This window comes from Oryctolagus cuniculus, chromosome 4 (assembly GCF_964237555.1).
Source record: "Oryctolagus cuniculus chromosome 4, mOryCun1.1, whole genome shotgun sequence".
In the NCBI taxonomy this organism is placed as follows: Eukaryota; Metazoa; Chordata; class Mammalia; order Lagomorpha; family Leporidae; genus Oryctolagus; species Oryctolagus cuniculus.
The window spans coordinates 5,207,695-5,230,947 of record NC_091435.1 but is presented as its reverse complement, the minus strand read 5'-3'; the positions used below and the strand labels follow the sequence as shown (position 1 = coordinate 5,230,947).

At 50.5% G+C, this 23,253-nt stretch overlaps 1 protein-coding gene across 1 annotated transcript in view; it reads left to right on the top strand.

Annotated features, from left to right (window-relative positions):
- The first annotated feature begins 22,704 nt into the window (after positions 1-22,704).
- PCP4 (Purkinje cell protein 4) overlaps positions 22,705-23,253 on the top strand; it is a 59,148-nt gene continuing 58,599 nt past the window's right edge. The window contains exon 1 of the mRNA XM_051838027.2: positions 22,705-22,842. Coding sequence (XP_051693987.1) covers positions 22,834-22,842 — 9 coding nt within the window. The 5' untranslated portion in view covers positions 22,705-22,833. The remainder of the gene's footprint in view (positions 22,843-23,253) is intronic.

Below are 23,253 nucleotides of genomic sequence, written 5' to 3'. Positions count from 1 at the left end.
CAACCCCGCTCGTGTGGAGGCCCAGGCTCCCTCCAGGCCTCAATCTGAATGATTTGTGTCCAAATCCACTTCATTCATTTATTTACCTTTACCTCTGCGGTCTTAGGGAAGGGCCTGTTCAGTAGAGTCCTGTTTCATGTGGTCCAAGGCCTCACAGTGGCTGTGTGTGTGTGTGTGTGTGTGTCAGAGAAGGGAGTGGAGAGAGAGAGAGAGAGAGAGACTTTGAAAGCAGGGAGACCGATGGGTGATCTGATGCATACATAACTCAACAGACAACTTGTGAGTCCGGGCCACTTCAGCCGCTCTTGTAGGAGTCTTCACCCTTTTGTGGGACTTTTGTGGGACTTTTGTAGGACTTGGGTGGTGTGTGTGGCAGAATAATGGCTTCTCTGTGCAAATAATGGCTACCCACGTGCAAATTACTGGCACCTACAGATATGATTGCTGACACGGCGAGGGGAGACTGTGGGTGGGTTAAGTCCAGGATTTCAGACAGGAACCCTTCCCTGGATGATCCACTGGGCCCAGTGTCATCATGGGGTCCTTGAATGTGTGGTCTGGAGACAAGACAGCAGACACAGGGGCTGCAGTGATGCAGAGGGCAAGCCAAGGAGTGGGGGCTGGACAAGACAAGGATGTGCGTTCCCTCTTGAAGCCCCCAGAAGACACGTGGTCCTACCCGTCCATTGCAGACTTCTGACTCCAGGACCATACAGAATGGATCTGTGCTGTTTTAAGTTGCTGAGTTTGGAGTGATTTGTTACAGCAGCAACAAGAAGCTAATACAGACAGGACCTATTTAAAATGGAGCTGATGGTGCCTAGATCCTGGTGGCATTAAATATCAGTAATGCATGTTAATACGCTTTGGAAACTGCAAGAAGATACTGGCTAACTAAAACCTTTGTGGTGTGAGCTCTCAGGGAAGCCAAGACGCCATCAGGTGGCGCCACAGAGCCACATCATGGGGCATGGGTTGCTTGATCCCTGGTTTCCATGCTGATGCCAACAGACACAAGTGCAGCAGCTGGGATGCGCTGGCTGAGATGAGCTGAGGCTGTGGGGCAAACTGTGTGGTCTCAGAGCCCAGGGCCCACCTGCTAGCCTGGCAGCCACAGGCAGTGCTCACTAGCTAGGAGCCTCAGTTTCCCACTCTAGAACATGACCTATGTGATCGGCTGTGATGAGAAATAAATGGGATCGGCCAGTGCCGCGGCTCACTAGGTTAATCCTCTGCCTGCGGCACCGGCACCCCAGGTTCTAGTCCTGGTCGGGGCGCCAGATTCTGTCCCGGTTGCTCCTCTTCCAGGCCAGTTCTCTGCTGGGGCCCAGGAGTGCAGTGGAGGATGGGCCAAGTGCTTGGGCCCTGCACCCCATGGGAGACCAGGAGAAGCACCTGGCTCCTGGGCTTCAGATCAGCGCAGTGCGCCAGCCACGACAGCCACTGGGGGGTGACCCAATGGAAAAGGAAGACCTTTCTCTCTGTCTCTCTCTCTCACTGTCCACTCTGCCCGTCAAAAAAAAAAAAAAAAAAAAAAAAAAAACCTAAAAAAAAAAAGAAATAAATGGGATCATTCACAGGATAAGCGGAGTGCAGTAGTCACTTGGTAGGCACTGCCGTTTTTATTGCCCGCTGAGTAATCCCTGCTCTGTGGTTCCCATCTGCCCGAAGTCTGTGAGCACCCACCTTCTCCGACATCTACAGGACTCAGGTTGTGGGGACGGCCGGCGGTGGGGGAGAGAAACAGTGCCATCACTGGGAATGCTCAGCCTCTCAGTGCTCAGCGACGGGTACAAAAAGCAACTGAATTGTCCCCATTAAAACAAAACCCAGAGCCTCACCTCATCTCCTTTGCCGGGAGAGAGGATGCCATCTGCCTGCGGTGTTCTCCAGGCACAGCGCTCCCCTTGCTATCTGTAGATAAGTGATCTTAACCAAAACCTCTATTGCTCTGATAGGGAATTAATGTCCAAAAGGGCTACTAAAAAGGATGACCAATGTCACAACAGGAATTAACCCGGAAGTACCAGGGTGAGCTATGAGATTCAGGAACTGGTGTTTGCAGCCGGGGCTTAAAGGACGTGTTCCATTCCCCTTGGGACTTGACCTTGTCCATTCTGGCTGCTGACCTGTGGTGCAGACATAGGTCTCCCAGGACGCAGAAGCTTTGGACTTAACTGTGTCACACTCCCTTGCAGGGATCTGCTTCGGTCACTTCATCCCCACTGTGCTCATGGCTGGAAGGAAATGAGCACTCGTCCAAGTGTCCCCCCAGGAAATGCTGGGGTCCCTGAAGGGTAGCTCCGGTTGGATGGCTGTGTGTGAGGTGGATCTGCTGTTTCTCCTGCTTTGGGTCTGTTCTCTCTATCATCCATAACGGCGGCCTGCCCACCGATGCTCACCATCACTTCTGCCCACCATGGAAGGCCACTGTTCCAACTGAGGATATATCCCCAGACGTGACCAGAACACAAAGCCTTCAAGGTTCTGGCTCCATGCCCAGCAGGAACGCCCTCCTGACTTGGTTCTGAGCCAGGTGCTGTCACCCGACTCGCGGAGGGAGCCACTCTGCAGCATCATTCCTTGCACGGGACCTCACTCAGGAAGTTCACAGACAGTCCAGCTCCTGCAGGACATCGTGCAGGGTGTGGAAGAAGTCATGCGGCCCACGGGAAGATGGTGAAGGCTGTGGAGGAGACAACGAGGTTCACAAGGAAGGTTGATGCTTGCCAGGGAACAGACAGTGCAGCGCGTGGAATAGACGGGGTAGCTCCCGAGACGGTGCTGCTCACGGGGCGGGGGGGGGGGGGTCACAGAGGAGACACATGGAGGAGCTGGTGGAATTGGGAAAATTCTGGAAATGATGGTGCAACTTAACAAAGACTTCCACCAACCTGGTTAGACTCCTCTAACCATCTTTTGGACTCGGCTTCAACCTTGTCCTACAAAGATGCACACTCTGGCAGCAAGTGTGTTATTCTCTGCTGCCTAAAGTCTTCTAACAGCCGAGTTCTGTGTCTTTGGGGTGGTGATTCCGTCTCCCATGCTCTGGCTGCTCAAAGCTTAGAACTGTTGCTGTAGGTTTTTTTTTTTTTTTTTAAACAGGCAGAGTGGACAGTGAGAGAGACAGAGAGAAAGGTCTTCCTTTGCCGTTGGTTCACCCTCCAATGGCCGCCACGGCTGGCGCACTGCGGCCGGCGCACCACGCTGATCTGATGGCAGGAGCCAGGTGCTTCTCCTGGTCTCCCATGGGGTGCAGGGCCCAAGCACTTGGGCCATCCTCCACTGCACTCCCTGGCCACAGCAGAGAGCTGGCCTGGAAGAGGGGCAACCGGGACAGAATCCGGCACCCCGACCGGGACTAGAACCCGGTGTGCCGGCGCCGCTAGGTGGAGGATTAGCCTAGTGAGCCGCGGCGCCGGCTGCTGTAGGTTTGAAACTGTGAACCCTTCTCTGCCCTTGCGATGTACATCTTGTGTTGCTCAGAGACATCTTCTCGAGGATCTGGAAACAGACTCTTCGAGGGGCTGACATTCAGGGAGGGCGTCTCTGTCCTTTCTCTGGGGTTCTGGCTTTGGTGGGCACCTGGTGCAACCTGCACAGCTCCCTCCCCTGCCATAAAGACTTCGTTTTGCATAAAGAAGTTTGTTTTTCCGCTACAGTAGTGCCTATTAAAAGTCTCTGGTGGCTGGTGGCCTGGTCACCCGGACCAGCTGACCTCCATGCCTCTCGGGGCGTTTCCCTCAGCACCCACCAATCTTTAAGGAGTGTGCTAGTGACTGCTTTGGCAGAGTTGAGTTCACACGGGGCCGTCTTCCCTACTGCTGTAGTTGACGATGGAATGTGTCTTTGCTTTCCACTTTAACTAGAGCCTGGTTTTACTTATGTTTGACAAGTTAATGAAGACAGAACGGTTCCATCAGTTTCTACTCTTGCACGGCTGATCAGAGAGGAACAGACGATGCCCTCTGCCTCACCCAGCTCCCGCCTCCCCCTGGGCCCTTGTTCCCCCAAAGAGCCTCACTCCTCTAGAAGCTTCAAATCAAGGCCCTTCACCTGGGGATAAGGTGAGGGGGGAGGGGCAGTGCAGCCAGGCAGGCGTCACTTCCTGGTCTCCCATGCTCCTGGTTTCAGGCTGAGAGACAGCCTCTTGTTTTTCTTCTCCGGGAATGGTCACTGCTTCTCCCGGCTTCCTGGATGGGGGGCACCAGAGTTCCCCTGGCACAGTGACCGTATCAGGCATTCACGGTGGCCAGCCACAGACCACCCTCATCCCCGGTAGATGTCCCTGGGCCTGCTGGCAGGCAGTCAGGGCCAGTGCCTGCGGAGAGCCTCAGGTTAGCATATTAGTTCAGCGTGGCTTTCCCCTGTACGAACCCCCCATGCCTAGCAGGGCAATCGCGGGCCTCATGAGGTGCAGCTGTTCCCTTGAGGCTGAAGTCTGGGATTGGCAGCCGGGTCTTCTGACCTGGAGAGGCTGAGCTGGCTGCCTCTGCCTGACTCCTCTCACTTTTTTTTTTTTTTTTTTGACAGGCAGAGTGGACAGTGAGAGAGAGAGACAGAGAGAAAGGTCTTCCTTTGCCGTTGGTTCACCCTCCAATGGCCGCTGCGGCCAGCGCGCTGCGGCCGGCGCACCGCGCTGATCCAATGGCAGGAGCCAGGAGCCAGGTGCTTTTCCTGGTCTCCCATGGGGTGCAGGGCCCAAGCACCGGGGCCATCCTCCACTGCACTCCCTGGCCACAGCAGAGGGCTGGCCTGGAAGAGGGGCAACCGGGACAGAATCCGGCGCCCCGACCGGGACTAGAACCCGGTGTGCTGGCGCCGCTAGGTGGAGGATTAGCCTAGTGAGCCACGGCGCCGGCCTGACTCCTCTCATTTTGGAGCACCATGCACTAACTCATCGTCAAGGTGCTTTCCTGGGCCTCGTTCCGGTCCTGCTCTCGGAGACCCAGGGTGACCATTTGGGAACTTTCTCTTCCTGTGTCTTCACCTCACCCTCCCACCCGCCTGTCCCCGATCCTCCCCATGAAAATTTTGCATAGATGAAGGCTACTGGCCTTTCGTAACACCTCTCTCCATCTCCAGGGCGGGGCCTCTCCCATGGTCAAGCCCCTTTGTGTAGCTACTCAATGAGTCCCTGATGGTGCAGACTTGGAATCCCACGTGTTTCTGGCTCATGTCCAGCATTTTGCTAATTCCTTATGAAGCTTCATGTAGTTTGCTATGGTCCTGAGGAGCACTAGGCGCACAGGACCGTGAAGAATTCCGTGTCCCCGTGGATCTCACTAACGGTGTATCTATTCATGTGTCTCTGGCACGGTAGGCAGTGAGCCTGCCCTCATGTTAGTATCCTGGGAGTCGGGCTGTGCTGTGGGTTTCCTTCTGGCCCTTAGACGAGGAGCACTGAATGGGATGTTGTTACCCCAAAATATTTTTGGGTGATACTCACAGGCACCTGGTTAGAAAAACTGTTTTTCAGAAGAGGAATGATGGCTTTTTATGGCTAATTTCTCGACGTGATGAAAATAGCTTTGCCTTTTGGGATCCAAATATATGACGGCATTAATGCAGTTTAGAGCTCCAGGCTCCGCACTTGTGCCTTAGCTGAAATATCTCATTTACGAGGCCAATAATTCCGTCCTTGCTCTGGTGGGAACATCGCCTCGGGTTCGCGCTTGTGAGCCCTCACCTTTCGGCCGCTGAATGAGGGTATTAAATTTTTCTAAAGACTTTCAGCTCACAGAATTTAATTGACTGTGAATCTTTCTAATTTTTACTATATTGGTAATGAGATTTTCATCATGACTTAGTATTTAGAATTATTTAAAGTGAATATTCATATTAAACATGATGAACTTATCACTTTTCATGCTAACGTTGTACAGTCTTAAAAATAACTAAAATGGTAGGAACATTTTCAGGCATCAATTGTAGGTATCATTTTTGCTTTTATTTTGAAAAATGCTGGCATAATTCCACAGCCACCTACTGATGCATGCCTTAGGCCTGGAGCATGAAAACTATTTATGGTTTTCCCTTTGTGATCCATTTCAATTCTGCAAAATTCAGTGCAGGACGAGGTGCCTCTGGGAGTATACTGTGGTTGTTTACTTTCTGTCTTCCCTTTCTCCAGCCTCCACGCCACACACACACATACACACACACCAGATCTTGTCTTCTTTGTTTGGTATAAGCTCTGCTACAGGGAAGGGACTGTATCTCTACTACAAACTATGAAAGAACAGTAGATTTCCCTGCACAAGAAGAAAGAAAAGACACTGAAACTTTTAAATGTTATAACTATGGAAACCATTTTTCTTGAGGCAAACAGTTGGATTACCTGAATTCAGAGAACTGAATCTAAGGTGGTGAGTGACAACAGCCGCACCACTGTGACGTTGTCATCTCCACCTCTCGGCCCTCGGAGCACTGGGGTCTCCTGGAGATGTGGTCTGAGACCCAGCAGTAAGCTGTTCTCGGGTGACACACGTTGTTTCTCTGGGATGATTGATGCCTGCAGCCTGACCTCTCTACGTGTGAACGCTGTTACCTCCTCACAGCCACTGAGGGGACAGTTCCCTTGCTGCCGACGAGCCCACTCTTAACACTGTGCAGCCGTGCAGTTGAGCCCATACGTTGTAGAGTCTGACGGCTCATCTCTAAAACAAGCCTCCACGGGGCAGGCATTTGTGCAGTGGTTAAGATGCTTGCATCCCATGTTGCAGTGTCTGGGTTCAAGTCCCCACTCTGCCTCCAATCCCAGCCTTCTGCTAATGTGCACCCTGGCTTAAGCTGTTGGGTTCCTGGCAGCCACATGGGGAGACCTGGATTGAGATCTGGGCTTTGGTCTGATCCAGCTGTGGCTGTTGAGGGCATTTGGAGAATGAACCAGTGAATAGATCTCTCTCCATCCGTCTTTGTGTCCCTTTCTATCTCTCTGCCTTTCAAATAAATAAGAGCATTTTAAGACAAGCTTTCTTGATGTGGTGTAACTGGGCAGGTAGCTAATGTTTAGAGGAGCTAGAATTCCTTTTGTAACCCTGCAATGTAATGCTAGCTCTTTAACTCAGTTTGATGTGCCCACCTTACCAGGATGCACCTGTCGCATCTGGGACAAGGGTGCATGCAAATACCCTGCTCTGGTTATATGTCCGACTGGGGTACCACCCCCTTCCTTCTAAAGGAGGCGGAAGGCAGGGGGAGAGAGCTCTTTCCACGCAGGGCCTGCTTACAGGCTCTGCTCTGGTTTCCTCTTTCAGCTGCAGACCGGTGTAGGACAGACCTTTCCCATTCCTGGGTGGACCTCTCCAGCTCTCACTTACAGGTACTGTTTTCAGGCTGGCTCTCTCTCTTGTTCACGGCCAGCTATTTGGCCCACTCACGTTGGGGATGACTCTGTGGGGAGTGGCCCACACTTGCTTGTGAATCTATGTTTATTCCCTCACTGTTAAATCAGTTCTGTTCCAGGCCAGCACTGTGACGCAGTGGGTAAAGCTGCTGCCTGCAGTGCTAGTATCCCATATGGGCATTGGTTCAAGTCCCGGCTGCTCCACTTCCGATCCAGCTCTCTGCTATGGCCTGGGAAAGCAGTAGAAGATGGCCCAAGTCCTTGGGCCCCTGCACCTGTGTGGGAGACCTGGAAGAAGCTCCCAGTTCCTGGCTTTGGATTGGCTCAGCTCTGGCCATTGCGCCCATCTAGGGGAGTAAACCAGTGGATGGAAGACCTCTCTCTCTCTCTGCCTCTGCCTCACTGTAGCTCTGCCTTTTAAATAAATAATGAAATCTTTTAAAAAAATAAATTCTGTTCCTATCTGCACACAACATTAGTCTTCAGTTAGCAGTTTTACCTCTGTGGGGGACAAGAACCTGGAGGGGGACTCAGTCTATTCATGGCTCACAACATTCTCCTTCACTAACTGGGACTTGGAGTAAATTACTGACTTCCTAGAACCGCATGTTTCGTTTTCTTTGAAAATGAGGTTAGTAAAATGACCTAACTCATTAAGTTTTGTGAGCGCTACATAGAATCAAGCAAGAGCTACACAAGCAGGCTCAGCAGGAGGCGGGAACCATACCAGCTTCTGCTCAGAACTGAAAGCAAAGATTAACACTGGAGTGTGCATGTGTTGACCAGTTGCCTGAATGTGTAAAAGTGAGCTCTAAGTTTTCATAGAGGTGGAAATTTCAGGGAGCAGCCACCGTGCCTTGGACCGGGGTGACAAGCAGTAAAATTGGAATTATTAAAATGTGGAAATGGACAGGAAAGTCCTCAGGAAGCTGAACTTCTGAATTCTGAGATGAGGTGGAGCGTGCCGGTGTCTGTGGGGGGCGTGTGGTGAGGCTGGTTGTGCAAACGTGTGAAAAAAACCCCAAACTAGCTTTGGAGGGGGGAAGAGATTGCACTGTGAGAGTGAGGCATGCCACTGCTTCCAGCAGCAGGAATCAAACAGGAAGACGTAGGACGACAGCAGGAAGGAGGAAGACTCCAACAGGAAGAGGAAGAAGACACCGGGAAGAGGCAGGGAGACGACAGGAAGGCGCCTTCCCTGACCTTGCAGAATCAGCACTGACCACCCCCCCTAGCAGAGCCTTCAAGGAGTTTATAGAATTTCAGAAATGTTTATAGAATTCAGCTCCAGGTTCACAGAGCAGAGGTACAGGAGTGCATACTAATTCCTTTGTCTCCGCCATGTGAATGGATCACATGTTTTCTGTCATTTCTTTGGTTTTGTTTTTCAAGCCTGGGCATTTTTAGGTTGTGTGTTTCACAGTTTTCAGTGCTAGATTTTATTGTAGTTCTTTAGCCATGGAGTGGGGAACCTTTTTCCTACCAAGGGACATTTAGATATTCATAACATTACTCATGGGCCATGCAAAATTATCAATTTAAAAATCAGTCTGCTATAGATGTATTGGATTTCAAGTCCCATCTGTGGCTGCCTTGGCAGGGTCATCTGGAATGATTTCGTGTGCGTGGTACACCTGCGGGGCCAGATGTTCCCCCCACCCACCCTGCTTGACTGTTGTGGTGTCTTCCAGGCAGGCAACGAAGTAATCCACGGAGCACATTGATTCTGTTAAGGTTTTTCTCTTAAACTTTGTGTCTGGGAGTCAAGAGCAGTTTTCATTCTGGGACTAACAGCTCTGCTATGAAGGCACACCGGGCTTCCACTCAATGCCTGAGGATTGGGAGGTTGCTCTGCTTTGGGTAGTGGGAATAGGAATGGTTTCCAACGGGGTGGGAGTCTGGGTATTACTCATAGGGCTTTCTCCCTGACCTTGGGACGTCTCCTCCACTTTGACTTCACGGAGTTTTCTTGCAAACATACATATCCAGTTAAGGACTCAGTGGAATCTTCCACATACATCTCCATTGCGCCATTCAGTTTTGAAAATCTTAGTCTCGCTGGTTCCCCAGGGTAAAGGTGGTGTCTTCCTAGCACGTTCCAGACTCACGTGGATGCCCTAGATGCCTTGTTGAACCTCTATAGACATGACATGTGACCTTGGTCCAAGGTGATATGCCACGCCCTGAATCAGTGGGTCAGACATTCTGTACGCTCTCAGACAGTGGTGCTGGACTGGAGAGACAGAGGCCTGTGGGAAGGAAAGGGAACTCATACCAGGATGTGGGTCAATTCAAATGAAGGTGAACTATCATTTCTTCCACTGTAGAAGGGGGGATAATGACTTCAGTTTGCAACCAAATGCTGATTTCCTCGATGGCTGGCTTCTTGTCACGTCGGGGCTCACACCTGCTTCCTTACGATGAAGGGCAGGGAGCCATGTGTCTGATCAGTGACGGCACACCATGTGCCTGGGACCAAGTTGCTCTCCTCCAGCCAACACAGCACATCTGGCCCAGCAGAAGCAAGCGGGGCTGCCATTTGGTTGAGTCTGAAGTACTCCATCAGCATCCTCTGGCCAATTAGATGAAGATCAGTGTGGGACCCCTACCCCAGCCTCCTAGTGTCGGCCACGCTGCTGGAACGTGGTATTATGTTCTTTACTATTTCAGTTGAAGTGTGGCTGTTCCAGAACTTCTACTAGAGCTTCCCCGCTGTGAGAGCCCTCACACCACAGGCCAGGGGTCCAGTGGAGAAGTTCTGCCGACTGCCCAGTGTGTCCGGGTCCAGTGGGTGTGCTCTGTGCTGAATCTGTGCCAGAATCAGAATCCCTCCTACGCTTAGCCCCCGTGTGTGGTCAGCTTAGCAGGGAGGATGATGCATTGGATTCCCAGTTCCCACTTGGGCTCCACGGTCAGCAGTGTTCTGAATGTTTGGGTGTCCTCTGTTCTTTATGTACGGTCACTCAGGTACAAGACGATGGTCCCTTGTACTGCAGACAGCACCCTTGATGTTGGTGGACCCTTTTTCCTGGGTACCTGGACTCCCTTTAAGTCAATTCCTCCTGGATCTGAAAACTGGCTCAAAGTTAAAAAAATTGGGCAAGGAATCTTGACATTTGATTGGCATGGCTATTTCTTATTTACATTTATATAGATACTTACATGGATGTGTTTATATAGATCGAGTTTTTTCAGCCTTGGCACTACAAACATTTTGAGCCAGATAGTTTTTTGTTGTGAGGTACACAACTGGATATTGTAGGATACTTACCAGTACCCTGGTCTCTACGCACAAGATGTCAGCAAGACACCTGATCTGTCCAGGTTATGACAACTAAAAACACCTGCAGGCATTGCCAGGACTTCTGGGAGGAGTCTCTGAAACCAGTGGTACAGATTAAGTGCTAGTCTTGTTCGCTGCTTCTCTATCTTGCCTCCATGGGCACCATGCTCTGTGAATATCTATCAGTGTTGTGCTACACAAGGCAAGTCTGCTGGCCACGCTTAGACCTTCCCATCCAGTGTAATTACCATACCTGCCTTGCTCTTGATGGTTGGGTGTTGCCACCTGGCTTCTGTTACTTCCAAATCGATCCATCCTTGTAGCTCTCAGAAGGTCTGGTTCTATCACAGTTTCCCCTGCCACAGGCCCGGCCTGAGGAGCAACTCAGCAGCGGTCCGGCCCCTTGTTTCAGCAGCTTCCTAACTGCTTTGGTAGAGACAATTTCCGCGTTGTGCTTTCCCCAGCCTTACAGGGTCTACTACTCTGTTTTGTGTCTCCACAATGAAGTAACTGAGGTAGCATCACTTCAGTAGAAGAGAGGCTTACTTGGCTCAAAGTCCACGGTCAGGCAGGTCCCCATGGTCCAGTCTCTGGTGAGGGCTAAGTGGATGGCGTTACAACAGCAGGCGTATATGTGGGAGGAGATCACACCAGGAGACTGGCAGCCCAAGAGAGTCTGGGGTCTCACAGTCCCTTCCAAGGGCACAGCCCCCACTTGACAGCAGGACCTCCCAGTAGGCCTCCTGTGTTAAAGCGTCCACCTCCCCACCCAGGCCAAGCTCCCAGTACAGGAACTCTTGGGGGACAAACTCAAGGTGTATCCAAGTCATCACACGCAGTGGACCTGCTCTGGGAGGCTCTCCAAGCCCTCCGTCTGTCTTCCCGATAGCATGTGAGGACACGTGGACACCACTTTCTCCAAGGCTTCAAAACCAGGCCAGCAGCTTGCTGGTGTTGTCTCCCGGCTTCTTCCCTAGAGCACTATGGCGTCGTCAGAGGACCGTCTTCCCGTGTCAGTAACCTTTCCCGTATCCTACTCTGTTTTCTGCTCCCATTGGTGCCTTCCTGCCATGATCCAGCACTCTCCGAATCCAGCCTGAAACTCATTCTCACCGCTCCTGCCGGTGTAGCTGGCCAAGGCCTACAGCTCCCTTAATGGGCTCGGCAGCCCCTCTCTGCCACTCCCTTCGCCCTCCACTTGTGTAGTGCTTTGACCCCAGTATGAGTTTGGTGGCTGGGAGGGGCGGTGGGACAGCTCCTGGGAGAGGCCTCTGCAGCAGCTTCAAGAAGAGGAACACCAGCCTTGCAGGGAGTGCTAGGCCAGTGCTGCAGGCCCAGAGGAATCAGAGGGCGTGGGGATGCAGGGTCCTCCAGTGCATCCGCCCGGGAGTCAGCATCCTTCTCCCTGCACGGTCAGACCCTGACCTTGGTGTGGCATTCCTGCTGAGCCTCCAGCCGTTCCTCAGCTCTGCCTGCCTGTAGCCGTAGGAGACTCCTCTTTCTCCTTCCTGCTGCCCAGGACGCTCTCTGCGTTTCATACTTAGCCTTGAATTCGGGATGAATTCCTGCTGTGCTGCCTCACTGCTGTTCTCCATAGCCTTGATTTTCCCACCAACAGCCACCTGATTCCATTGTCCTCATACCTGACGCGTGCCCACGTGTTTCTAGGAGTGTCTGGCAGATGGTGTGTTCCTTCTGCAGTGTCCTGCCCCACTTCACCAGGTGCACTGCTCAACAACCCCACATGCTGCAGTCAGCAGGCCTCCAAGCTGCACCTGTAGCCGCCGAGGCCTCTGCATAGCCAGGCGGTTGGCAGGTGGCCCCGCTCCAAACCCCAGACTGAGGTCTGCCATCCCCTACTGCCCTGGGTGTGACTGTGCAGGGCTGCGTATTGGAACGCAGGGCCGTGCACATGGGAGAGTGTAGGCTGCAATGCAGGCAGCACACAGGCCTCAGCTGATCCCACAGAAGTTTGGGAGCTGAGATGGACGGCTCTGCAGTCGCCCTGAATTGGGACAAGAAAGCAGGCCTTGATGGGATGTGGACTCCTCCCAGGATGGCATGATGGCTTTGGGCAAAGCAGCTCTCTGAGGGTGAGAGCTATGTCCTAAGGCTTGGCTCGAGGGTTCAGTGCATCACCCACACCTGGCAGGTGCTTCAGTTCTGAGAGGTGGGCTTGAGGGGGTCTAATGAGGTGTCCACCCCAGGAAGCAGCCCCAGCTAAGGGCCAGGGATCTTAGCCAGCTCAGGCTGCCATGGCAGAGTACCATAGACCGGAAGGCACAAGCCAAAGGCATGTATTTCCTCTGGTTCTGGAGGTTGGAAGGGTGAGATCAAGACCTCTCTGGGGGGTCTCTCTCCTTGGCTTGCAGACAGCGCCTCCTCCCTGTGTCCCCACGGGGCTGGCCCTCTGTCTGTGCCTGTGTCCTAACCTCCTCTCCTTACAAAGGCACAGTCAGGTGGGCTGAGGGCTCTGCCCCTGTGACTCCACTTAGCCTTAATGACCTCTTACAGGGCCACATCTCTGAGCCCAGTCAAGCCAGGGAGACCAGGGCTTCGACATATGAATTTTATGCGAACACAATTTAGTACCCAGGACCAGGCTGGCTCAGTAGGAAGAATCATTGATCTGAAATTTTGGGAACAATGGCTGGAGAGAGAATTGGGGCAGTTCACCTGTGTCAAACTGGGGCCATGATAATTACAGACTCAACAAAGCACAGTTCTGGGAGCTGTCAGGCTGCTGAGGACCGGGAGAGCCATCCGCAGCCACGAGTCCGCCTTCAGTGCCAGGCGCTGGTTCTTTAAATGCCAGCACCCAGTGACCTTTTCATTAAAGAGAGGGGCTGCCGGGCGACAGGCGGGCCCTGCGAGCAGCCCAGTCCGTCCGGTGGAAGACAGGCGTGGACAGTTATTTGGGCTGCAGAGGACTGCAGGTTATAGAATGACCTTTGCATCCATAAACAGGGAATAATTTTAACCTTGAGAACAGCAACAGCTTCCGGAAAGATTGTAGCACTGGAACTTGCAAGAGGAGGCTTGGTTGAGGTCCACAGACCCATGTGGATGGATTGACCTGCCCCTGTCTGACCCCGTCCATTTTCTCCAATTGAATGGTGCCTTTAAACTCTTTTATTTATTTATCTATTATTATTATTATTATTATATTTGAGAGGCAGAGACAAAGAGAGATCCCATGGACTGGTTTACTCCCCAAATGTTTGTGACAGCTGAGTCCAGGCCAGTGCCAAAGCCAGCAGCCCGGATCTCAGCCCAGGTCTCCCACATGGGTGGCAGGGACCCAGGGATTTGAGCCATGACTGCTGCCTCTCCCAGGGTCTGCAGTGTCAGGAAGCTGAAGTCAGGAACAAACCCAGGTAGTCTGACATGGGATGCAGGCATCCTAGCCACTAGGCTAAATCCCCACTTTCTAACAATTTATGCTTATTGATGCACAGTTATATGTGTTTACTGAGTACGATGTGATAGTTCAGTCCATGCACACAGTGTGCAGATGGCACTCTCCTATCCATTAACACTTTGCATTTATTCATGTTTGGAGTCTGTGAACTCCTCTCTCCTAGTTCTTTATAAAACACATGGTGAGTTGCTGTCAGCTGTGGTCACTGATCCCTGTCCACTCCCCTTCCAGCCTCTGGGGGCCAGGAGTTCCCTCCCCTCTTCTGTGTGAGCACATCTGTACCCCCCAGTTCTCTTTGAGAACATGCAGCGTGTGTCTTTCTCTGCTTCACCTAATTCACATAATGCCCTCCGGTTCCATCCATGCTGCCAGAAATGACAGAACTTCTTGTTTATGGTTGAATACTATTGCAGTATATATATGTTACACACACACACACACACACACACACACGCAAATACACACATTCATATTTTCCGTATCCATTTATTTCCTGATGGTCTTCTTGGTTGATTCCATGTCTTGATTATTGTGAACAGGGCTACAGTAAATGGGGTAGCACAGGCATCTCTTTGATTTACTGATGTCGTTTCCTTGGGATAACTTCCCAGAAGTGGAATAACTGGAATATGTGGAAGTCCTGTTTCTAGTTCTTTGAGGGGCTTATGTACTGTCTCCTAACGGCCATGCTGGCTTGTGCTCCCACCAGCAGGGCACAGAAGTGCTTCTCTTTCTTTGCATCCTCACCAGCATTTGTTACGTCTTGTCTTTTTGATAACAGCCATTTTGACTGGGATGGGATGATATCATCATGGTTTTGATTTGCATTTCTCTGATGATAGTGATGTTGAGTATTTTTGTATATACTTGTTGACTATTCGTATTTCTGTTCAGGTCACTTACCCATTTTAAAACCAGATTATTTTGTTGTTGCTGAGTTTATGAATTTCTCCCATTTTCTGGATGTTAATCTCCTGTTATGGAAACATTTCAACACACTGGTATAGGCAATGCCTTTTGGGATAGGATCTTAAAAGCACAGACAGCAAGAACAAAAATAGACAAATGTGATTACTTTAAATGAGGAAGCTTCTACACGGCACAGGCAACAGCAGAGTGAAGAGGCAGCTGACAGAATTAGAGAAGATGTTTGCAAACTGTTTACCCCACCAGGATGGGTTTCTTAAATGAAAGGGCGGCCTCCTCTGGTGTACAGGTGGGACGGAAGGGTGGGGGCACAAGACACCAGCTGCTTTAGACGAGGGAGCCTGGGAGACGCAGCATGGAGGGCCGGGTGCGAGGAAGTGTGAAACCATGAATGACTGAAACTCACGCGTCTGTTGCACAGAGGGGCTGGTTCCGAGCGTAGAGAAAGGATGACGGGAAGCAAGTGCAGAAGAGCTGTGGTCTTGGTGTTTGTGATCATTCTGGAAAGCTATAATGATATTTTTGTTTATTGAATTTTTTTTCCTTTAAAAAAGATTTATTTTTAAAAATAACTGTGTGATAATTACAGAATTAAACCAGTCATATTAAGTAGAACAGACAAAAAAAATACTATGAGGGATAATGTATTAAGTTGTCCATTAGCAGTCAGGGCTATGCTGATCAAGTCACCATTTCTCATAGTGTCCATTTCACTTCAGGAGGTTTCCTTTTTGGTGTTCAGTCAGTTGTCACCGATCAGGGAGAACATATGGTATTTGTCCCTTTGGGACTGGCTTACTTCACTCAGCATGATGTGTTCCAGATTCCTCCATTTTGTTGCAAATGACTGGATTTCGTTGTTTCTTACTGCGGTATAGTACTCTAAAGAATACATATCCCATAATTTCTTTATCCAGTCTACCGTTGATGGGCATTTAGGTTGGTTCCAGGTCTTGGCTATTGTGAATTGTGCTGCAATATACATTAGGGTGCAGACCGCTTTTTTGTTTATCAATTTAAACTCCTTTGGGTAAATTCCAAGGAGTGGGATGGCTGGGTCGAACGGTAGGGTTATATTCAGGTTTCTGAGGAATCTCCAGACTGATTTCCATAGTGGCTTGACCAGTTTGCATTCCCACCAACAGTGGGTTAGTGTCCCTTTTTCCCCACATCCTCGCCAGCATCTGTTGTTGGTAGATTTCTGTATGTGAGCCATTCTAACCGGGGTGAGGTGAAACCTCATTGTGGTTTTGATTTGCATTTCCCTGATTGCTAGTGACCTTGAACATTTTTTCATGTGCCTGTTGGCCATTTGGATTTCCTCTTTTGAAAAATGTCTATTGAAGTCCTTGGCCCATCTCTTAAGTGGGTTGTTGGTTTTGTTTTTGTGGAGTTTCTTGATCTCTTTGTAGATTCTGGTTATTAACCCTTTATCTGTTGCATAGTTTGCAAATATTTTTTCCCATTCTGTCGGTTGTCTCTTCACTCTCTTGACTGTTTCTTTTGCAGTACAGAAACTTCTCAATTTGATGCAATCCCAATAGTTGATTTTGGCTTTGACTGTCTGTGCCTCCCGGGTCTTTTCCAGAAATTCTTTGCCTGTGCCAATATCTTGAAGGGTTTCTCCAATGTTCTCTAATAACTTAATGGTGTCAGGACGTAGATTTAGGTCTTTAATCCACGTTGAGTGGATTTTTGTGTAAGGTGTAAGGTAGGGGTCTTGCTTCATGCTTCTGCACGTGGAAATCCAGTTTTCCCAGCACCATTTATTGAATAGACTGTCCTTGCTCCAGGAATTAGTTTTAGATCCTTGATCAAATATAAGTTGGCTGTAGATGTTTGGGTTGATTTCTGGTGTTTCAATTCTGTTCCATTGGTCTATCCATCTGTTTCTGTACCAGTACCATGCTGTTTTGATTACAACTGCCCTGTAGTATGTCCTGAAGTCTGGTATTGTGAAATGGACACTATGAGAAATGGTGACTTGATCAGCATAGCCCTGACTGCTAATGGACAACTTAATACATTATCCCTCATAGTATTTTTTTTTGTCTGTTCTACTTAATATGACTGGTTTAATTCTGTAATTATCACACAGTTATTCTTAAGTGTTGAAAATTAACTGAAATGTGATCCCTGTTAAACATAAGAGTGGGAATAAGAGAGGGAAGAGATGTATAATTTGGGGCATGCTCGGGCTGACTTGCCCCAATTGGTAGAGTTGGAAACATACCAGGGGATTCCAATTCAATCCCATCAAGGTGGCATGTGCCAATGCCATCTCACTACTGCAAGTGATCAATTTCAGTTCACAATTGATCATAATGAAAGGACTAAGAGTCAAAGGGAGCACATAAACAAGTCTAGTATCTGCTAACACCAACCGATAGAATAAATAAAGGGGAGAGTGATCCAACATGGGAAGTGAGATACTCAGCAGACTCATAGAATGGCGGATGTCCTAAATAGCACTCTGGCCTCAGAATCAGCCCTAAAGGCACTCGGATCTGGCTGAAAAGCCCATGAGAGTATTTCAGGCATGGAAAGCCAAGACACTCTGGCAAAAAGATCTCTGTGAGTGAGATCCCAGTGGAAAGAACAGGTCTTCAAAGAGGGAGGTGCCTTTCTCTGAAGGGAGGAGAGAACCTCCACTTTGACTATGACCGTGTCTAAACAAGATAAGAGTCGGAGAACTCAAGGGGCTTCCATAGCCTTGGAAACTCATAACGGGTGCATAGGGAGATTACTGATGCCATAAACAGAAGTGTCAATTGGTAAAGTCAACAACAGGAGTCACTGTGCACTTACTCCTCATGTAGGATCTCTGTCCTTAACGTGCTGTAAACTGAGGCTTAATGCTATAACGAGTACTCAAACAGTATATTTCACTTTGTGTTTCTATGGGGGTGCAAACGACTGAAATCTTTACTTAATGTACACTAAACTGATCTTCTGTAAAAAAAAAAAAAAAAAAAAAGAAAGAAATTATCAATTCCCAACTTGACTCTCACTGGGATTAAACATGACAATAGGTCTGATCTGATTTCATCATCATTTAAAAAAAATCATCTATTATTTTTCACTTTATGTTTCTGTGTGGGAGCAAACTGTTGAAATACTTACTTAAGGTATACTAAGCTGATCTTCTGTATATTAAGATAATCGAAAATGAATCTTGATGTGAATGGAAGGGGAGAGGGAGTGGGAAAGGGGAGGGTTGTGGGTGGGAGGGACGGTATTGGGGGGAAGCCATTGTAACACATGAGTCGTACTTTGGAAATTTATATTCATTAAATAAAAGATTAAAAAAAAAGATTTATTTTTAAAAAGCTATTTGAAAAACAGAATTACAGGGAGAGAGATAGAGAGATAGAGATAGAGACAGAGAGAGAGAGAGAGAGAGAGAGAGAAACAGGTCTTCCACCTGCTGGTTCACTCTCCAATTGGCTGCAATGGCCAGAGCTGGGCCAGGAGCCAAGAGCGGCTTCCAGGTCTCTTATGTGGATGCGTGGGCCCAAGTGCCATCTTCCACTGCTTTCCCAGACACATTTGCAGGGAGCTGGATCAGAAGTGGAGCATCTGAGACACAAAAAGACGCCCATGTGGGACGCTGACTTTACAGGCTGAGGCTTAACCTGCTATGCCACAAGAGTGACCTTGATTTTTTTTTCCTTAAAAAGACAAAAATTCAATCATGTAGGTTTAGAACAGGTCAATTTTGCCAGATTAAACCAGTGTTTTAGAGAGCTGGATTAAACTTTGACAAGATAATTTTGAAAGATTCTCTTCTCTCCCTTTCTAAAGAGGAAATTCTTTCACGTCGGCTCTGGAAAGTGAATCTGGCTTTGAAGAACAAAAGAGCTTTTATTTCCCCTACAGCACCACCCATGCTTAGTGACTGCCAGAACACTGATTTCTTCTGAAGCAGCTTCGGGTGCCCACTTGGGGCTGGGGCTGGGGATGAAAGAGGTTGAATAGGGTGGGTGGTCCGGCTTGTCCCTGAGAACCCAGAAAGGAGGGGCAAAACTTGAGCAGTCAAGTGCACACACAGGTGCATTGTTGGTCAATAAATCTTCTAGGAGAGGCTGATGCAGTTCCCCTGCATTTGTGCCGCCACTGATGGGACCAAGGCAGCCTTCCGGCCTGGGATCACGTGGCATCCAGTAGACTCCGTAGAAGATGAAACTCAAGGCAGCAGCAAGGAAGGTAGAAAGGCAGGGGCCATGGGCCCACTCATTAGGGTGGGGGTACTGAGGCTGGGGGGGCTGTATGGGCACCATGGAGACCCAGACTGTACTTGGGTCTGGAGGGGGAGCAGTGAGGAGGAAATGGAGGGGGCTAGCCTTGGAGACTGGGCCATGCGGTCTGTGTTATGGGGTGGGGGTGGAGCCCACAGTTTCTGTTGGTGCTGAAGCCTTTTAGCTTCAGGGATTGAGAAAGTACTTGTGTCTGCATACGGGTGCTGGCACTGGTGCTGCGGAGCCTGTTGTGGGAAACATGAAGCAGCAACGGGCTCTCTCGAAAGCCTCCCATACCCCTGAGCTCACACACAAGCGACCCACTTGGAATCAAAGCCTGACGAAGAGCCCTGCATCTCTAACTGAGAGCATTCCTAGAAACAACCCTGAAGATTCCTGATCCAACCCTGCCCTTTCAGCGGGATCGGGCTTGTGGAAAGATGAACATATGGCGGAGAGATTCGCAAATCATTGACCTGTAGGTCTGCCTTTTAGCTGGGCACGGCCAGAGAGTGTCCCCCAATATCTAATATGTGAAGCTGTAGATCTAACCCCTCTCAGCTCCCCCAGCATTTCTTCCCGGCTCCCTGTATTTAGTAGATATATTTTCATAGGCTGGCAGAGGCAAGGTTTAGATATTTCTCTGTTATCAGAGGAGGGAGTCAGACACTAAGGAATGGAGGAACTTTCCCAAGGTCACAGGGAAAGCTCCTCACGTCCAGGATTTGTGTCTTAAGCATTTGGTTCATGCTCCACCTGCTATGCAATGCAGCACTTGGCTGACCAGAATGACAGGACTGGTTGGAGGCTTTTTGATTAAAATATGTATGCCCTTCACACCTGTGGGTTCTGCAGCCACCGAGCCAACTGATTGTATATTCAAAATATTTTTTAAAATCATGTCTGTACTGAATATTCAGACTTCCTTTTTTTAAAAAAAAAGATTAATTAATTGAAAGATAGAGTGACAGAGAGAAAAGGAGAGACAGAGAAAGGGAGAAATCTTCCATCTGCTGATTCATTCCCCCAGTGTCCTCAATGGCTGGGGCTGGGAGATGCCGAACACAGGAGCCTGTAGCTCCATCTGGGTCTCTTTTTTGGGTGCAGGGGTCCAACACTTGGGAGCCACTGGGACTTGAACCAGCACTCTGATGTGGGATTCTGGCATCACAGGCAGCACCTTAGCCTGCTGGGTCACAGCATATGGCCCCTGGAGGACTTCCTTGTCATCATTCCCTGACACAGTGCAGTGACTGTTCACACAGCTTGCGTTCTATTGGTATTGCAAGTAATCTAGAGATGATTTAAGGTATACCGGAGGGTGCGCATAGGTTCTAGGGAAATTCGATTCCATTTTGCTCGAGAAACTTGATTATTCATGGAGTTTGGTAGCCGGGGTGGGGTGGGGGAGACTGGATATGGAGGGACGATTAGCTATAAAACAATCAATGGCAAGCAGACCCTCAAAGGAGACAGGAGTAGGGGAGTGAGCAGGAAGCAATGATAGGTGGAAGCGGAAGCCTGGAAAATTTAGACAGAGATAGTGCATGAGGGATGCGTGCGTTCACGTGTGTGTGTGCACGTGTGTGTGTGTGTGTGCCATCACTGCTTCAAGCAGAAATTTGCGACCTTGACTGCATTTCAGAACCACAGGGAAAGGGTAAGGCACCCCACTTTTACCGTCCCAGTCCCTGTGGATTCTAAGATGGGGCCCAAAGAATCTGCCCAGTCCTTGCTCTGATGGTGGGTCTTGGTGGGGCTGCTTGACCTCAAGAGAACTGTGGTCCCCAGGCTCACCTGGAGGGAGATGACCGAGTTGTTCTCAGTGCCAGAGTGTCGGGGTGGGTGGGTTTGCAGCAAGCATGCATGCAAAGGCACGGGGTACACACTCAGACTCGGCCCGTGTAACCCACCACCACCAGCTCCTGCGGCAGGTCGGCTCTCTGTCTGATGCTGTAATTGGCACTTATTTTGTGTTCCTTAAAACAAGCACCACTGGTACTCATCAACAGGAGACGACCTCCTGGGGAAACAAGCAAATGATTTGTGCAGTGAGGATACACAATGAGTGTACGCACCTGTTCCTCCGCTGACAATGGGTTCCATCTCAATCAACCCATTGTAAGTTGAAAATGTTCTAAGTCAAAAGTGTGAATATACCTGGCACACCTGAAAACATGCTCAGAACACTCACACCAGCCTACGGTTGGGCAGAATCCTGTAAGACTGCTTCGTAACCCAGTGTTATATGTCTCTTGTATGGTTCCATGAATATTGTATAGCTTCTACTGAATTTCTGTGGGTTTCACAGCATTGTAAAATTGAAGAAGGGAGCTCTCTGTATGCACACACACACACGTATATAAAATGTAAAGATAAGGATATACACATATTGTGTACCGTGTACACACAGGTAATGCTCATTTCAGTCACTGGGAGCAGTGAGTTCCAGTGAGTGGACTTAGCTCCCCCACGGAATGGGACTCACCAGTCTCTGCTGTACCCCTGGCAAGTGGCCCTGAGCTGGGGGGGCGTGGCTCCCTCAGAAACTGCTGGAGAGATCAGTCTCGCCACTGTGGGCTCCGACTCACCCAAGTCCACGAGGCCTGTGAGCGAGGGACCTCCCCAGGGCTCCTGGCCTTGGATTCTACAGATGCTGAGCCTGCTGGTGCCCACCTGGACACATGTGGAGATGGGTGGAGTGGTGAGACCGGGAGCACGAGACTGGCGGTGCAGGGCGAGGGCACCGTGGCCCTGAGCTGTCCAGACAAGGGGACTGACGGAGGTGTCAGTGACATGTGACCCCTGGACTGGCAGTGGGGGTGCAGGTGTTGAGCCTGCAGGGCGTCTCACTGGGGACAGCAGAGGGTCTGTTGGTGTCCTGGAGACTCTTCAGAGTCTTGTGAGTTAGGGACTGAGCAAAAAGACTGAGCCTGGAGACGGTTAGCAGAGCCCATGGTGGAGGCTGCACATCCTTCCCCCGGGCTGGTGAACCTGTGCCAAGTGCTGTCGCTGTCTGCTTCGTGCTGCTGTGACAGGATGGAGACTGGGAGCTTCTGGTTCTGGAAGCACCAGGCAGCCCACGGCTGAGGGCCCGCACCCGGAGAAGGCGTCACTGTTGTGTCACCCCGTGGAGGCAGGCAGGAGAGACTGGGTGTGCACGAGAGAGGGCGCTGGGGTCACCCCCTTACCAGGAGCCCCACTTCTGATCACAGCGCCAGGATACTCGCCCTTGAAGGTCTCACTTCCCAGCGCGCGAGCTCTGGCGTAGATGGCAGAGAGATGGGCACAGCCCTGCAGCGGCTCTAGGCTGGGAGACTCCCACCAAGTCCGCAGGGCTCCTTCCTGACTTCTGGGTAAACACAGCAGCTCCTGTCGCGGGCGAATCTGGAGCAGGGACCCAACCCGCCGTTCCTCCCCGCTCCACTAGGTGGCCCTTGGCACTCTCGGATGCCTGCGGGCGAGCGGACAGGTGAAGGCATCCCATTGGCTCGCGGCAGGCGTGATGCCAACCGGCAGCTCCTTTTAAGAGGAAACCCAGGAGCGGCGGCACAGCCAGCCCTGGGCAGCGCCGCGCGTGCGAGCCGAGCGGCAGGACGTGAGCTGCACAGCCAACATGAGTGAGGTGAGTGAGCCTCCCACCTGCGCAGACAGAGGGCCGCGGGCCACAGTTTCTGGCTCAGAAAAGCGGGGAGGCTTGCCCGGGGGTGCGGAGCAGCCAGCGAGGCGTGCGGCTCTTCGCTCTGCGGACCGATGCTCTGGGTGTCTGGGTTTGAGCGGCAGGTGCAGAGGCTGGTGAAGTTGGCAACTTCATGAGTTGCTTTCAGGACGAGACAGGCATCAGCGGCTCGCTGCGGGTTTGAGCGTGACTTTGGGGGGAGAAGGCTGGTGGTTGTGGACTGCGGAGGATTTGTGACTTTGTCTCTGAGGTTTGCCTGGGCAGGTGGGAAGCAGGCGCGGGCATCTCTTACCCCGGCTGCACCACCTACCTCTGCAGGTGGAAGACACGCACATGGCAGGCACCCCGAGAAGTGCA